This window comes from Tamandua tetradactyla, chromosome 3 (genome assembly GCF_023851605.1).
Source record: "Tamandua tetradactyla isolate mTamTet1 chromosome 3, mTamTet1.pri, whole genome shotgun sequence".
Taxonomy (NCBI): domain Eukaryota; kingdom Metazoa; phylum Chordata; class Mammalia; order Pilosa; family Myrmecophagidae; genus Tamandua; species Tamandua tetradactyla.
In genome coordinates this window covers 13,380,972-13,398,643 of record NC_135329.1, presented here as the reverse complement: position 1 = coordinate 13,398,643, position 17,672 = coordinate 13,380,972, and the positions used below count along the sequence as shown (strand labels likewise).

The following is a 17,672-nucleotide window of genomic DNA, read 5'->3' as shown; positions in this document are numbered from 1 at the left end:
TATCAAATACTTTATTAACACACCTCTGGCCTGAAGCCAACTTAGGAATAACCAAATTAGTCATGAGGCCTCCCTTAACTTAATTTTTAGCACTCTGCTTTCAGGATAGTGTTTTTCCTGTGACCTTTCTCTTTTCTCGTATGTTACTGACTTTCCCTCAGGGAATGGGAATGGTTGCGAACACAACACAGCAGCCATCACAGAAGCCATTAAAAACTCCCTCCGATTGCTGGGTGTCAGGGCTGGTTAGGGTAATTCAGTCCTGAAAGCAGCTTTTATCCCAACAGCCCCGCCTTGCTGCCCTGGCCTGTGGATGAGGAACTAGCTCAACTCAAAGTTCCTCTCTGTGAAGGGGTGTCCACTTCCTAGCAGGAAGATGGATGGACCTCTGTTCTTTGTTCCCTGTGATACCTCAGCATTTTCAGCCATCCTGCCTGTCTGGAGGAACTGTGTGAGGAGCAAAGGAGACAAAGAGATTATAGTAAAATGGAGAGCATGTGTGTGAACACGACTAGTACAAAATACAGTACTAGGGTTATAATTGTTCTTAACACCTCCTGATGTCTCATCAATGAAAACAAACAAGAAAGGAACAAGCAGAAAGTTGTGCATGAATGGATGGCATGTGTGCATGTATATGTGTGGGTGCACGTACTTGAAAACATATTCAGTCTGAGAAACAAACTGGAAGAACATGGAAAATCCATCACTATTTTGTAGAAAGAGTAAATGTGACATGTCACCCCTCACTTAGAGTCAGGTTTGCTCAGTGACCATAGGCAAGTTATCTAACTTCCTTATGTGATGGCCTTCCTTATGAAAGACAGGTAATAATCCTTCCCTCTTCTCTATCTACTGGCCTAACAAGGTTGCAAGGCACTGAGCTCATGGCAGGACATAGATGCTACATAAAGGGGCTGCAGTTAAATACACTGATATTGGAGACCTAAACATTCCCAGCCCTGTTCATTCAGAATCATGGTAGCATCCTTTTATCCAAGGTTAGACTTCCAGGGCCCTTCACCATCTACCATCTAAATACCAAAATATAAATACATTCCAAAATTGTGAAATTGAGGCTTCCTGCAGCTAGCTGCCCTCAGCCTGATACCAAAGAGGTCTAGGGCCATGTTCAGGTCCTATGTAAATAAGATTAAACATAGATATAAACATAATAAACCGAGAAATCACACCAGACAGCAGAGAGAAAAGAAAGTGAGTCAGTATAAAATATTTATACCTGGGGCCATTTAGTGAAGGGGCAAATAGCCTTAAACAACCAGCTAAGTCTAGGTGGCACTAGGAAAAGTCTGTACTTAGTATTCCATATCAAAAAAGACAGAACCTGATGTAGTAGCAGTTTATAGACATAGTCAAGAGAGATTCCCTGGGGTGAAATCTGAAAATCCCTGTATCCACAGAGTAGAAATGCAAGTGAGGGACCTGACAAGATAGTATAAAGGGACTAATTAAAGCAAATGACTTCAAGTGATTTCTAACTCAAAATCTTTTCAAGGACTCTGGGAAGATGGCAATGATGATGACAACAGCATAGTTTTTGCCTCTCTCCAAATCCCCACATGAAATCAGAACAACCATAAATCAAAACTGAAAACCCCTGGACACCAAACTTTGGTGATAAAGTATTCCCCTCAAACCTCAAAATACAGGTGGGCAAGGACAAGTCCACAGCAACCACAAGACCTGCACAGGAGCAGCATCTCTGTGCAAGAAAGAACAAGAAGGCAACAGGTTGCCTTACAAGCCTGAGAACAACAGAATCCCAAATAGCCAACAAAGATTTGCTGGAAAAGGCAGCAAGCCAATTTGGGAACAGCTGCTGGAACCAGCAGAGGTTTTGCCCAATCCAGTGGTGTATGGCTTTGTCTGGTCCAGTGGTGTGTGTGTCTTCAGCACCAACATTAAGATGTGAAGGGCCCCGAGTGGCCCAGCCACCAGGTCTCCTTTCCAGGAAAGGGCCCACACTGAGAATAAACCTCAGGGAGTAGAATCAGTATTGAGTAGGGCAGGGATAACAGAGTCAAAAAATAAGAGACTGTCCAGATAAAAGTGAAAGAAAGGAATAGATCCAGAAACCTCACCAAACTGCCATGTTTTGAGCACTTTATGAAACCAAGAGTAGAGGGAGCTCTGTGAAGTCAGAAAACCTCCTGAACCCTAAAAGTTCAAAAAAAACAATAATTTCATATAGAAATTCATAACCAAGAAGTATCAAGGTCAAATTCCATATAAAATTATAAGGAAAAAAAACAGAGAGCAGAATAACATCCCTACAGAAAATGAAAGCATACCAGGAAGATATTCCTGCCAAACAAAAATTATGAACTTAAGTAATGCATTAAAGCACTGATGCAAGATTTGAAAAACAACATAAATCAGTATTAGCAAAACTCAGAAATTAGGTGATAGAACTCAGAAAAGTATTCAAAATAAAAGAATTAGGTTCTAAAAGAAATACAAGAGCAAACAAACACAACAGAATGCCTTAAGAAAAATGGAAGGTAAAAAGAAGAAAATTTTAAAATAAAAAAGATGACATATCAAAGATAGTCAAGTAAGATCCAACAGGATGCTTTGCAGTTGTTTTTTTTTTTGGTTTATAAACATTTTTATTGTGAAATATAACATATATGCAGAAAAGTTATAAATTTCAAAGTACATTTTAACAAAAAGTTACAAAACAAACTTCAAGATTGGGTATGGGTTACAGTTCCACAATTTCAAGTATTTCCTTCTAGTGGCCGTAATACACTGAACACTAAAAAGAAATAACAATACAATGATTCAGTGGTCATACTCATTTGTTAAATCCTATCTTCTCTGTTACAACGCCTCCCTCTCATTTAATCCTTCTGTCAATCATTGGGCATATTCGAGCCAGGGCCATTCTAACCTCTTCATGTAGAGAAGAGGTGTCAACATTATGGGGTAGGAGGATGCAACTGGTTAAGTTCTTGGAAAGACTGGTTTCTGAAAAATAAACTGAGTGGAAATATTATAGAGCTCAGATAGAACTTCAAGTATTCTTTAGGGTTTTCAGAAATACAGTTGGTTGGGGCTTGACACACCATGGCAACTTGCAATATTTAGCTGAAGCTACATAATAATAACCTCCAGAATAATCTCTCAACTCTATTTGAAATCCCTTAGCCACTGATACTTTACTTTTGTTTCATTTCTTTTTTCCCCTTTTGGTCAAGAAGCCATTGTCAATCCCATGATGTCAGGGCTAGGCTCATCCCTGGGAATCATGTCCTACATTGCCAGGAAGACTTATACCCTGGAAGTCATTTCCCACATAGCGGGGAGACTAATGAGTTTATTTGCAGAGTTGGGCTTAGAGAGAGAGAGAGAGACCACATCTGAGCAACAAAAGAGGTTCTCTGGAAGTGACTCCTAGGCATAATTATAGTTGGGCTTAGCTTCCGCATTACAGAAATTAATTTCATAAGAGCAAGCCTCAAGATCAAGAAGCTGGCCGATTAACTTGGGAGTCCCTAAAGCTTGAGAGCATATCAGGAATTTCCCAGGTGGGGAGACTTAATAGTTCCATATTTTTTTCTCCAGTCCTCGAGGACTTTGCAAATACTTTTTTTATTATCTGTTCAACATACTCTGGAATGCATCAGGGATTACACTAGCTATACAGAATTACAAAATCCCACTCGTTATTCTAGGCTTAATGTGTTTAGGTTGTTTAAATGGACTTGCCATACAGGTTAAGTTAGATTATGTGCTACAGAGAAGTTAAATTTTAGACAAAATAAATATCTTTTCCTTTGATCTCACACAGAAGGTGAAGTTTTAGAACACAGCACTATCATTCTTTACCCTTTATTCTGATTTACCTTAGTCCCAACCAGATTAGCTTCATTCTTATCTCTAATTGAAGTGTGATCTTTTTCTCAGATTCTTTAACAGTTGCTGTATGGAGTAATGCTGACTCTTAGAGCTGCAGGACTCCAACTCTGAATCTTAGTTGTCACAAAGGTACCCAAAGTTCCTGGGAAATACCAGGTTATACACACTGAGCACAGCATTCAGAATTTAGAAATAACACTTAAAACTCAGGAATAAATGTGACTGCTGTAAGAGCCTACAATCTGGGCCCTAATTTTCTTATAAATATTTTATAAATGAGACTACACAATATTTTCCTTTTCTTTCTGGCTTATTTTGCTCATTATATCCTCAGGGTTCATTCACTTTGTTGCATGCCTCATGACTTCATTCCTTTCTGTAACCACACAATATTCCAACATATATACACACCAGTCTACCCTTCTGCTCCTCAGTCAATGTACCCTTTGGCCAGCTCCATCCACTGGCTATCATAAATAATACTATCATAAACATTAGTGTGCAAATGTCTATTTGAGTCCCTGCCTTCCGTTCTTCAGAGTATATTCCCAGTAATGGAATTGCCTAATCATATGGCGACCCTATTTCTAGCCTCCAGGGATCCACTACATTACTCTCTGATGGGGCCACACCATTCTGCTACCCTGCTGACATTGACTAGGTACACCTCTCTCTCCACATTTTCTCTAGCATTTGAATATTTCTGTTTTTTGTATGTTTTTTTTGAATCTGCAGATTTTGTTGAGATATACTCACATAGAATATGTTCCATACAATATACAATTAATGTCTCACAGTGTCCTCACTTATTTGTACAATAATCACCACTTTCAATTTTAGACAATTTTCATTGCTCCAAAGAGAAAAATAAGATAGACACACCCACACCAAAGAGAAACTCAAAAGCTCCCCTTAACTCTTATTCACCTCCCAATGATTTATCCCTAGTATTATTGTGGTACTAGTAAAATATTCCTGTTAAATATAGTTCATAGTATGCAATACGTAGTTTTTCCTAGAGACCCCTCAATTATTAACTCTTTATAACAAGTGGCATACCTTTGAAGCAGTTCATGCAAGAATTTATTTACATTTATAATGCTAATCAGTGAGATAGCTTTAAACACCCCTTTCAATCATATTCACCTTCAATACAGCACTATTACTTATAATCCCACTAACAAACTACCATCACCTCTATGCATTCCCATATATTTAAGTTCAATCTCATACATATTAGGTCACTGCTCCCCCTTCTCTAACTTCTATCTATCTACAGGTCCCCTATATTCTACATTGTACGACTCTGAGTTTACATTTTCTAGGAGGTTCATATTAGTGAAATCATACCATATCTATCCTTTTGTACCTGACTTATTTCACTCAGCATTATGCCCTCAAGATTCATCCATGTTATTATATGCTTCAGGACCTCATTTCTTCTTGCTGCTGTATAATATTCGATTGTGTGTATATATCACATTTTGTTTATCCACTTTTCTGTTGATGGACACTTGGATTGTTTCCATCTTTTGGCAATTGTGACTAATGCTGCCATGAACATTGGTGTGCAAATGACTGTTTTCATCACTCGATATCAGCTCTTCTGGGTGTACACCGAATAGTAGTATCGTCAGGTCTTAGAGCAACCCAATATTTAGTTTTTGAGGAACTACCAAATTGTCTTCCACAGTGGCTATACCATTATGCATTCCCACCAGTAGTGAATAAGTGTTCCAATTTCTCCACATCCTCTCCAACATTTGTAGTTTCCTGTTTGTTTAATAGCAGCCATTCTTATAGGTTTAAGGTGGTATCTCATTGTAGTTTTGATTTGCATTTCCCTTATAGCCAATGAAAATGAACATATTTTCCATGTGCTTTTTAGCCACTTATATTTTCTCTTCAGAAAAATGTCTATTCATACCTTTTGCCCATTTTATAATTGGGTTCTTTATTCTTTTGCTGTTGAGAGGACACTTTCTTTTTATGGCAGATAACAGGAGTCACTGAAGAAGAAAACCAAGAATGGGACGAGATCAAATACTTAAAGCTATAATTCAAGAAAAAATTCCTTATTGAAACTGCTTATTAATATGTACCTGAGAATTCAGACCCAGAATAAGCAATATCAAAGCATATCCTGGTAAAATTACTGAACTGTAAGGAAAAAAAAATACTTTGAGCACCTAAGCAAAAACAGCAAGTGATTTAATAAAGAAGGAAATTTAGATTGTCATTAGTGTTTTTAAGAAAATGGAGTAACATATTTAATATACTTGATATTGTCCCAATAAGCCCTTAATCTGAGAAATATTAGCATAGGACTTATACAAGCATTGAGCATACAGTACTTTCAGAACAAAGACTAAGGGCTAAAGGGGAGAGAGTATCATATGTAATGGCCATATGCCCAAACAGTGTGGACATAATACAACTACAAAAAAGTATAAGAGAATGAAGAACACATATGCTAAAATATAAAGAATATTTAACTGCTCTCAGATTTTATATTCATTATGGTGGTAATAGCATTAATTTTATTATTCTGAAACTATTGCATGTATAATGAAAGATAAAGTAAATGAGTTAAAGAATATTCTATTGTCCCCTGTATTCTTGAGAACCAATAAAAGACACATTTTATTTTCTCACCTAACAATACTCAACTGTCCTGCATATAACAAGAAACATATTAAATCTCTCCAGAATAGGGTGTAAGTCCTTGGGAAATATTCATTCTTAAACTTGATATCATACAACTTAAATAGTATAACATAAACAGAACAGCATTACAGTTCTCATTTCTGTAACTGATCATGTGGTCATAGTTCATATTTATCACTGCCTTCTTCCACTACCCATTCCACTTCAGTTGGCTGTGGTCCTTTGCCTGGTGAGGTGACCCAAACCTTCATTCCTGGAGTTTCACAGCCATAGGTAGCCCTGCCTGGATTGGCTTGTTGCAGTTTTCCATTGATTTAATTACAGGGCATGGTGGTAATAAAAGATGCCCTAGGAAATCCCCTATATTCCAGGAAAACTCTTGTTTACCTCCATTGTGTAGGTGTAGTCCTATTTCCCCCTGACAATCAGGGTCAATCACCCCAGCCATTAATGTAGTCCCCTTCTTGGCTTGTTGATCCAAGGGCATGAGTAGCCCAGAGTGACCAGGTGGCAGTCTTAGATTCCAGTTCAATGGAATCATTGTTGTTTCTCCTGGTGGAAGCACTTCCCGTTTTGGAACTAAAACCTGTAGACCAGCAGAGCTCAGGGTTGCAGGGAGAGGAAACAAAAATTTTCCTCGTGGATCACTAGGGATAATAGTGAGTGGTACCATACATAAAAACCCATTTTTAAGATTCTGTTTCTTAAGAACCACTCCTGGTACCAAGAGTTGCATTAGTTAGGGTTCTCTAGAGAAACAGAATCAACAGGAAATATTCATAAATATAAAATTTATAAAAGTGTCTCACATAACCATGGGAACATAGAGTCCAAAATCTGTAGGGCAAGCTGTGAAGCTAACAATCCTGATGGAGGGTCTGGACGAACTCCACAGGAGAGGCTCACCAGCCAAAGCAGGAAGAGAGCCTGTCTCTTCTGAATCCTCCTTAAAAGACTTCCAGTGGTTAGATTAAGCATCACTCATTAGAGAAGATATTCCCCTTGGCTGATTACCAATGGAATCAGCTGTGGATGCAGCTGATGTGATCATGATTTAATTCTATGAAATGCCCTCATAGCAAAAGACAGGCCAGCACTTACCCAACCAGAAAAACAGGTACCACCACCTGGCCAAGTTGACACATGAACCTGACCATGACTAGAAGTTTCATGGTGTCATAGTGTCAACAGAATGAACCAGGATAGTTCTCCATTGCTCACTTAGAGAACTGGTTTCTTTTCTTTGCATTTGCCAAAGGTCAAAGATGCAAGCCAGGACTTTCTAAAACAGAAGTAGCTGCTATAGCAAAATATATATGAGATGGTCTGTTTTTAGTTTCCTAGGCTGCGCAAACCAAATACCATGAAATGGGTCAGGTTAAACAATGGGAAATCATTCACTCACGTTTTTTAAGGTAAGGCAAATATCCAAAGCATCAAGGTGATGCTTTCTTCCCAAAGACCGCCTGCCAGTGATCCTTGACTCCTCTGTCACATGGTAGGGCACATGGCAGCATCTGCTGGTCTCTCCCTTTTCTTCCCAGTTTTGTTGATGTTAGCTTCTTGCTTCCATGGCTCTCTCTCTGTGTCTGAATTTCATACTGTTATGAAGGACCCCAGTAATAGGATTAAGATCCATCCTGACTGAGGTTTGGACACCCCTTACCTGAGGTACCTTATCAAAGAACTTACAATGAGTTTACCCCCACAGGAATGGGTTAGACTTAAGAACATGTTTTTGTGATGTACATGCAGCTTCAAATCACTGCATGGCACAATAATCTCCTTGTTAGTTGCTGAGTTTCCTACCCAATTGTAGTACCTAGATCAGATTGATTTTATATCTAGAAAGGGACATTGCTCCATTATTAAAGAGTTGAGACAGGTAGTAGAAATGTTTTAACCTCATGATGGATACCAGATGTATTTATTCTCATTTTGTCCTAATAAGGAGAACAATTTATTGCTATCATATATACTCAAAAAAAGAGGATACCCTTTCCAATTTATAATAAAGAATTGTGTACTATCCCTTTCTGGACCAGTGAATGATTAGATTTACTTGGATTGGGGTCATGATTTTGATTTTTGGGGATTTAGAATGGCCATCTAACTAGTTAAGCATGCCATAGTTCCCATGAAGTTTAGCTCAGTCAACTAATATGGATACAATTCAATTCCATGGATAACAGTCAAAATGGTGCAAATGACCCACATGGGCCATCGGGTACTCCTCTGTGGTATAACATGCCTAGGCCTTCAGCAGGAGACAGAGCCTAATTATCATGATACATAGTGATAATTGAGAACTTATTTTCCTTTGTCTCATGCTTTATTTCTTTGCATTGAATTGAGGAGATGAGATGGCTTAGCAACAATAATAAAAGCAGTACAATCACTGCCTAGTCTATTGTTTTTAGCATTGTGCTGCATATCACTGATTGATTTTTTTCTTCTTGGAGGGTTCTGCAATATACTTAAAATGAAACCCAATGCTTAATAGGTTTTCTTTACTTGATCATCTATAACCAATCAATATTTTGGTTTTGTGGGTTCTTTGTACAAGTTAGATGTGAGTGAGTACTAACCTAGGTTTACAATGTGTAGTATGTGGAAGAACAAGATAAATCAAATAGTTCTCATTTTTCCCAATATATGAGATCTAATACAATAGTTTGTGCTTTGTTTTGTTTTTTTATTTGAGAGAAGTGGAAAGAACCTTGTTTCCTTCCTTCCCTGCCCCCAATCCGGCCTTTTGGTCTCTTCCAGGGAGCTATTTGATACCTCCTACAGCTCTAAAGAGCCTTGGGGACCAATGCAGACCCTCAGCAGGGGTCTTTGTACCTGTATGGGGATCCTTGTACTCTCAGTTTGCTGCTAGCTCAGCATCAAGCCTGCCTCACTGCTGGTCTCACCATGACTTTGATCTCTCCAAAATCAAGGTTTTGCCTTACTGCTTCTGATCCAGGCCCCTCTCTAATATCTCTGCTTCCTGGCATTTTAAGCATTCCAGTTACTGGATTTGGATACCTCCTGGCTCCCCATGACCTCTCCAGGGATCAGAACCCTGACCTAGAGTATCTGCTTTTCTTTATCATGGTCTGCTATGCTAGGCTGCTACTGATGCTGCTGTGGGACTTTCTGGGGTCGAGAAGCCCCCACCACAGTCTCCTGACAAGACTCTCACTTGTCCCCACCTGGTGGCCAGCCCACTCACTGGCCTCAGCAAACTTGAGCTGCTCTGTCCTGGCTTTAAGTAATTTAAAAAACAAAAGAAAACAAACTCTCCGAAATGTTCTATGAAGATTTCCTGGAGACCCTAGTGTATTTTCAGGCTTTGAACTTGGACTCAGATGATCTGCATTTATTCAACTGTGTGTTTTACAGACCTTCACTCAGCTTCTCTGAACTCAAATTTCCTGATTTTATAGGGAACACTATAACTCCCCTCCAGGACTGGAAGGCTTAAGCAAGATAAATCTATATAAAGGCCTTCAATATGTATATGAAAATATAGTGACTGATCTATATTAGCTACACGATGAAAATTGAGGGGTTTCTGGCCCCTTCGTGGTGGAGTTTACCTCTTAAGTATCTAAGGTTCAGGGGCCACTTCTCCCATAAGGGAGCATAAAACAAGTGAAGAAACAAACAGCTTCTACCTGGGAATCAAAGCTCACCTTTGTTTCTCTTGCTCCTGGTACCACTGTCACTAATTCTCTTGTCTGTCAGGTTCTAGATCTGTCTTCTTTGAGCTACAAAGTGGTATCCAATGTCTTCTAACTCCAGTGACACTTCTGAAAGCGTCTGTCTTTCATGGTTCTAACTCGGTCTGCCTTAGCCTAGGACTGCTCTTATGCCTGTCCTGCCTGAAGAACCTGCCAGACCCTTCCTGCTCCCAGGGCTCCCTGTTGGAGATGCCTCCTAAGGGACACTCATAGCCCCAACTGCTAATACCACCAGACCCAGAGCAGTAGCCCACCCCCCAACAAGGATCTAGAAATTATGATAATCTGTTCCCAGCAAGCCTCAGCAAAAGGAGGCTGGAAAGCCAATACCAAGTTGGGCACCTACAGAATATGCAGAATAAGTGATTGTGCCCTTATCCAAAGCCACAGGCATCCACGGTTCTGGTTGCCCCACCTCAAGAAACATATCCTGCCATGAGGAAGGTCCTGAGGGTACATCAGGAGCTTAGAGAAAAGGGAGTCATGCAGGACCATATGAAAAGACTGGAAGTCTTCCAGGCTTTCAAAGGGGCTTGATCACGACCAAAAGGACCCTTGGACAGGAAAGCGCAACCCTTAATCTGGTCCTTTCTCCAATGTTGATTGACTCTTCTCCTCTCTAACATGTTCTTTCCCCCTCTGGAGATGAACTAGGTGAGGCTAGTTCACAAATCTGGTGAGCATCAGATTCTCCTGAGAAGATTTTTACATAATGGGATCTACTGAATCTGATTCTCTAGGGCTCTTGGAATCTGTACTTTTAAAGGTCGTCAGGTGGTTTGGGAATCACCGATTTCAGTAATCTCCCAAATCTCATAGTGCTGAAACATTCCATAATGTCATGAGATCCCAGAGACAGAGTCAACAAAAGAAAGCAACAGGATGACGCTTGAGCGAGAGCAAGCCAAGCCCACGTGCAGAAGCAGCAGGACAGCCCTTGCACAGTGGGCAATAAACTCTGACACTGCACAACCCCAAGAGATGGTGCTGGTGGGAAACATAAATTGATTCCAAATGACTTTGGGCAGATTTATGAAGGTCAGAGCCATGAAAGGGAGCAGAAAAAACCACCATACCTTGAAGGCTGCTGGGAGCAACAGAATTCTGGCTGGATGAAAAATGGGCCTGCCCCACAATAGCGATCTTCTGTTCCCATGGAATCCACTTCAGAAAGAGTTCCCTCCCTGGAACTTTCCATCAAAAATTGCCAAAAATAAAAACAAAATGTTACCAATAGAAGCCACCAGAGACTAATAAACGTCCACTGAACTGGGAAAATACTGGTCCCTTTGTTGAGAAATGACCCCAGAGTCCCTCCTTTATAGAAAGGAGGACATAAATCTTGAGATTGGGTGTCTCTGCTTCCCACAGTCAGAAATGGAACATGAAGTTGCATACTTTTCAAACTACATGAATTTTGTATCTCTTTGCCAAATGTGCTCATAGTAATACTAAGAACTAGGTGTTACTCTCGCCATTTGTTGAGATTACGAAACTGAGGCTCTGGGAGGTTATATAATTTCCCTGGGTCTCACAGATAAGGGGCAAAAAAACAGGAAAAGAAAACTTGGCTCACCTGGATCACAAGCCCATGCCCCTCTTGCTACCTCACCAGATGCCCCACCTGGCCCCGTATCTCTGTGAACATTGCAGAACTTTTCAGAACAGTGTCAACCTAGACCAAAGTGGGTCCCAGGGAAGGCCATATGCTCTGGTAGGGTCCCAAGCCCTTTAGTGCTCTGTTAAAAAAAAATAAAAGACTATATTCTTTCATTTCTAGGACTGAATTAACTAAATGAATCACTGTGCTTCTGCAGACTGCTTGGATCTGCAGAACAAGCTTCAAGGAACTGGAGATAATGGGAGGAGTGGATTTTTCAACTCCCTTCCCTAGATTTTCTTTTTCTCCCTGCCCCCATCCTAATTCCCAACTCACTGGGAAATCCCCAGGTGCTGCAGATAGAGATTCGTATAAGCAGAAACTCCCCTGGCCACATTTCTCTCTGTCAGGAACAGCTCCAGCCATGGGTGTAGGCAGGAGTCATTAACACACCTCAAATCGAGAGTCATGGAGTTTACGATGACCTTTCCTATCCCTTGCCTCCTTTGTTCCTCATGCCAATCTGTCCCCTTCTATACATGAAGGAACTTGATCTTGGTCCCACAATCAGCTGATGAGGCTGCCCCAAACACAGTGTTCTTGCTGATTTCCGAGAGATATTTGTAAAAGGGCAACTGGCCAAAGAGCTCTTCTAAAATTCCTTCAGTAAAGATTCAGTACTTCAAATTAGCAGGTTACCCTTTTATAATACAAATAGATTGGAAAATTAAAAATCAGTCCTTAATACCCCATCAGGAGTGGATTCATTACTGTCTAGCCTTTGAAAAGACCACCAGAAATCAGCATCTTCATCTGAAAAAACTGGAGCCCAGAAAAGTGTTGAGTAGCCACTTGTGTAGGAAACCCAACTAGAGCCTTGTTCTCCTGACCTCTTGGCCAGGGCAGAGTCACGGAATCCCACTGCAATAGGCCATGTTTTCAGATTATCAAGTCTGGCCATGCAAATTTCAGTCTGATTGCAATCCAAATTAACCTTTCATATTTACATCATTAAATTAGTTGAATGTCTTCAAAAAATTCACCTGTACATCTTAATGAATAAAGCTATGTTCACCGAAATTAATTTTTCCATAATTTTCTATTGGTTGAATTTTACTAAATCTCTCCTCAAAAAGAAATAATTTTTGCAACTTTACAGTGAGATTTTTGTACTTTAAGTAAGAGTAATTCATCAAGAAACATTTTTAAAAATGTTTTTATAGGTTGTAAAAATGTTAGAATTCTGGCCAAGGTGAAGTCTGGTCTGACTCAAAGACAGAAAGTTTGAAAGAGGCGGGGGGTGGAGGTGGGTATTGTGTTGCCTGTGGGGGTGGAGGTGGGTATTGTGTTGCCTGTTCCTGGGGCCCCCCAGGAGGATTTGGGGTGTGTGGAGTGAGAATAGAGAGCTCCAGGAAGTGGATGAGGAGCTGGAAAAGGAGGGGCATGCACCAAATGCAAACTTGACCTGTTTCCCAATTTTCTGTACTCTGATGTGTAGAAGCTTAAGAACTGCTTGCAAGGGGTTGCCAAACACAACTTGGTTGTAAACCAGGAGGGTGAGCCTTGTTGAGGGCTTGTTAGGCAGCACCTGGCAGAGGACAAAGCATGTACCTAGGGAGTGCAAGGCCACCTGCTCCCCACCACTGTCCTGGGATCTGGCCCAGTGATGGGATCATGGACCCGGCACCATCCCCAGTTTACTCTTCAGTCGTCTCCAATCTCAGAAGATGCTCTGTGTAGATGCCTAGCCCTTGGGAGCAGGTTAAATGCAGTCACAAGAGCACAGATTGAGCACCTGCAGTTACCACATGATATGTCAGACCATTGAGAGGACTAGAGAAGACCCAAGCACTGCCCATGTCCCTGCCAGCTGAAAGAGACTTCTCCCTGCTCAGAATGCTCAGTACTTCCTGAAGCCCTCTTAAGGATTTACCTTTTTTCCTTACCAACCAGTATTGTGGTTCATTGTATCCTTTTTGTTCTCCCTCGGTGTGCTATTAACTTCTTGAGTCCAGCGTCCAAGTTTGCTCTACCTTCGTACCGTCCCTGGCATCTGACACAGGGTCTGGCATGTAATGGGTCCTCAACAGAAGTTCCCAGTTGGAATGACTGATCAGGAAGTGTTTCTTGCCCCATATTGGTGCCATCTAGAAACATGAGTCTGGGGCGTGGAACAGACAGCTTGGAAGCATCCTGGGGAGGGCCGTGGAGGAGGGCTCTGGCCAAGTGAGTGACCGCCTCTCCTCTTGTGTCACAGTTCACTGGCTGTTCACCACATGTGGGGCCAGCGGGCCCCATGGCCCCACGCAGACCCAGTGCAACAACGCCTACCGGAACTCCAACCTGAGCGTGGTGGTGGGGAGCGAGGGCCCCCTGAAGGGCGTCCAGATCTGGAGGGTGCCAGCCACCAACACCTACAGGTGCGTACAGAGGGTGGGCAGGGAAGAGGACTGGAGTCCTGCCTGGATGCCCACCCAGGCACGCCATGGTCCTAAGTCCATGGACTCTGGCCCCAGGGTGGGGAATAAGGGCTAGAGATGGGAGATTCGGAGTGCAGAACAAGTCAACAAAGGGAGACAGGTCCTTTGTCTTCAAGGAGGTCACAAGCTATTTGTAGAGGTGGTATGCATGCATGAATCAGCTTCAAAACATTATGTACATTTATTATTAATAATTATAGCTACAATGAACCATTCTTTGACTATTACTTGGTGCTATTCAAATGAGGCAACGGATGTGAGGATGCATGAGGAACAAAAGTCCAATGCACATACAAAATAACGTTCTTAGCCATGAGCCTTCTTCCCTGAGCCTTCCCTGGGAAGTAAAGCAAACTTACACTCTTGGCCAGCTCACTCATACAGCAAAGGCCAGGCTGCAGGGAGCAAGGCCACCAGGCCACTTGGAGGCCACAGCACGAACGCAAGCTAATGACAAGACCAATGGTTCTCCAACTTGAGCTGGTTAAAATACAGGTTGTTGGCTCAAGCCCCAGAATGATTCTGGAGGTCTGGAGTGGGACTCAGGAATTTGCATTGCTAACGAGTTCCGAGGTGATGCAGATGCTCCTACTCCAGGGACCAGCCCTTGAGAAGCACTGAGTTAGACCAAACCTTTGACTAGGTAAACCTGTGTAGTCCCCACGCCAGCTCTATGGCATAAGCTGGGCAAGGGTTGTCATCCCCAATTTACCAATGAGGAAACTGAGGCTCAAGGAGGCCAGGAGACCCTCCACGGTCACAAGGTCCATAAACAGCCTCCCTCACTGAGCTCCTTCCACCACGCCACCAGGGCTGTTGAAACAGGAAGCCCTTGTTGGTGCTAATGAGTTCTCCTTCCCCACCAGGTCCTCAGCACCCTGGGCAGGAAGGGGCTTCTCCAGTTGCCCTGTTTTCTCTCTAGCTTAAGGGTTCCTGGGCAGTCCAAACCCTGGGGCCTCACGGAAACGCATTACAGGGAGAGCCCGAGTGCTTTGTAAACGACATACTGGGCAGGACTGCCATCACAAGGCTTGGCTGCACTCCAATTAGCTGTGCCAGGCCCCCTGCACCCCCCAGGAATGGTCCAAAGACATCCAGCCACCTCCGGCCCTGCCACACTGGGGAGGCCAGACCCCCCTCTTGTCAAGCAGAAGTTCCATGAGTCCTGCATCCTTCCCTGGGCAGAGAGGGAGAGGCTCCCGGGAAGAAGGGACAGATGTTTGTTGAGGACCCCAGGTATCTCGCCCCCATTTAGGAGTGAGTGTGATCTTACTTGTCATAACTGCTATTCCTGGGATTTTATATGGGCACCTGACATCCGAGGTAAACCGGGCAGCAGGTCCCAGGCTTTGCCAGGGGTGGCAGGGTGGGACTGGAGCCCAGGCCCCTCTGGCTCAAAGCCTGTGATCTTTCCGCTAAAACCCAGACTCTAGAAGCATGTAGAGGGACAAGAGGAGCAGGGAGAAAGGAGCGTGGCAGAGGCTCGGCCAGCGCCCTCCTCCAGGAAGCCTCTGTGGAAATGAGGGTGCTGGGGGAGGCCCAACTCCTGGAAGAGTACTGAGGAGTACAGCCCCTTGTTTCAGGTCCCCATATGCAAACAGCCACAGAAAGGAGAGCACAGAGGAGCTGCGAGGGGGTCCCGCCCTGGATCCCTTGCTGCAGGGGTGGACAGATGGCAGGAGGCGTCTCATTGGGGGTGCTTCTGGGGCCTGCTCCCCCTTGAGACAGAGTGAATCACACCCACTTCCAAACTGGGTGAGCAGGGACAGGTCATTTACATGATTTCTTGAGACTCTGTTTCCCCCTCCATAAAGGGAGTACTACTCCCTGCGCAGTTTCTTGTGGAGATGGGTCAAGTGCCCAGCACAATGCCTGCACACAGTAGGTGCTTTCCCCTCCCCTCCCTGGCCCAATGGCAGGGAACTGAGCTGGAGCTCCGAGAGCCCCAGGCACCCAACTGCGCAGTAGCCAAACCGCGTGGCCACAAACATCGCTGCAGGCAGCAGTCCCGCCATTTCTGTTTCCAGGGGCTTTTTTCTGACTTCCTCAGATAGGTGCTGCATTTTGAAAGATTTTGCCGGCAAAACGAACTGCACTTATGAAGTAATAATTAATTCATTTTCCCATTTTTTATTAATCACAGCTGTAATATGAGCTACTAGTCAGGTGACGTGCTTTCCTAGGCTGCTCGAGCAAATACCATGAAGTGGGGCAGGTTAAACAAGGGGAATTCATTTGCTCACGGTTTTGAAGCTAAAAGAAAGTCAGAATCAAGGCGCTGCTTACTCCCCCAAGACTGTGGCCGCCTGGGGCTGGCTGCTGGCGACGCTTGGTCCTTAGCTTGACATGTGGCAATACACTGGCGGCCTCTTCATTCTCTTCTGTGATGTCAGCTGCGGGCTGCTCCCTCAGTGGCTCTCTCTCTCTCTGTCTGTATTTATTCCCCTTATAAAGGACTCCAGTAGTAGGATTAAAACCCATCCTGATAAGGCGGGCCACACCTCAGCTGAAGTAGCTTCATCAAAATGTCCTGCTTACGATGGGTTCCCAGCCACAGGAGTGGATTACATTTAAGAACATGTTTTTCTGGGGTACATACAGCTCCGACCACATCAGCAGTCTGATCAGCACATATTACCAGTTTTGCCACACTGCATCAACATAATTCCAGCAAAATCCGAAAATCATTTCCATTTATCTCTGCAATATTGAGACTAGCTTGTAGCCCCCAGAATTATCTGGTGAACTCCTGACGGGAAACCTGTACAAGGAGCTTCATTTTCTGATGAATCAAGGCACTTCAAAGTGTCTGAATTGGTCAAGGGGATGTTTTGGCCCAGGGGACTTTTTTTTTAACTGGCCTGGGTAACACCACGTCAAAATGGAAAAATCAAAACCGAAAAACACTGGGCTTTTGGGTGTTTGTTCTTGAAGTGTTTGCCGTTTAATTTTTGTTTTAAAACCGAATATTCCAGACCCTCCCCTCATCTTCGACCCTGGAGGAGTCAAAGGCGACCATGTCTTTTGGTCATCTAAGAGGTTGAGAGTTTAATTTGCTTTTTATGTCTCCAGGTCAAAATACGCAGGATGAAATGTCAGTGCCCTTTTTCAGCAAGAACTTTTCTCCATATTAATCATTCTTTAATAAGTGCAGTCCATCTAGTAAAGAAAAACAGAGGGCATACCAGAGAATAAGAGAAAAAGCTCCCTGGAAACAGAAAGGCTGGGAGCCACAGCCTAGCGGGCCCATCGCTGCCTGCAAGGGAAGGTGCTTGGAAGCACCCCCTGCCTGCCGCTGCGCCCAGCGCCGCCCTT

The 17,672-nt window shown here is 43.0% G+C and overlaps 1 protein-coding gene across 1 annotated transcript in view; it reads left to right on the top strand.

Annotated features, from left to right (window-relative positions):
• Positions 1-17,672, top strand: part of ALK (ALK receptor tyrosine kinase) — a 219,793-nt gene that overhangs the window by 149,917 nt on the left and 52,204 nt on the right. Inside the window, exon 9 of the mRNA XM_077151697.1 lies at positions 14,135-14,297. Within this exon, the coding sequence (XP_077007812.1) occupies positions 14,135-14,297 (163 nt within the window). The remainder of the gene's footprint in view (positions 1-14,134; positions 14,298-17,672) is intronic.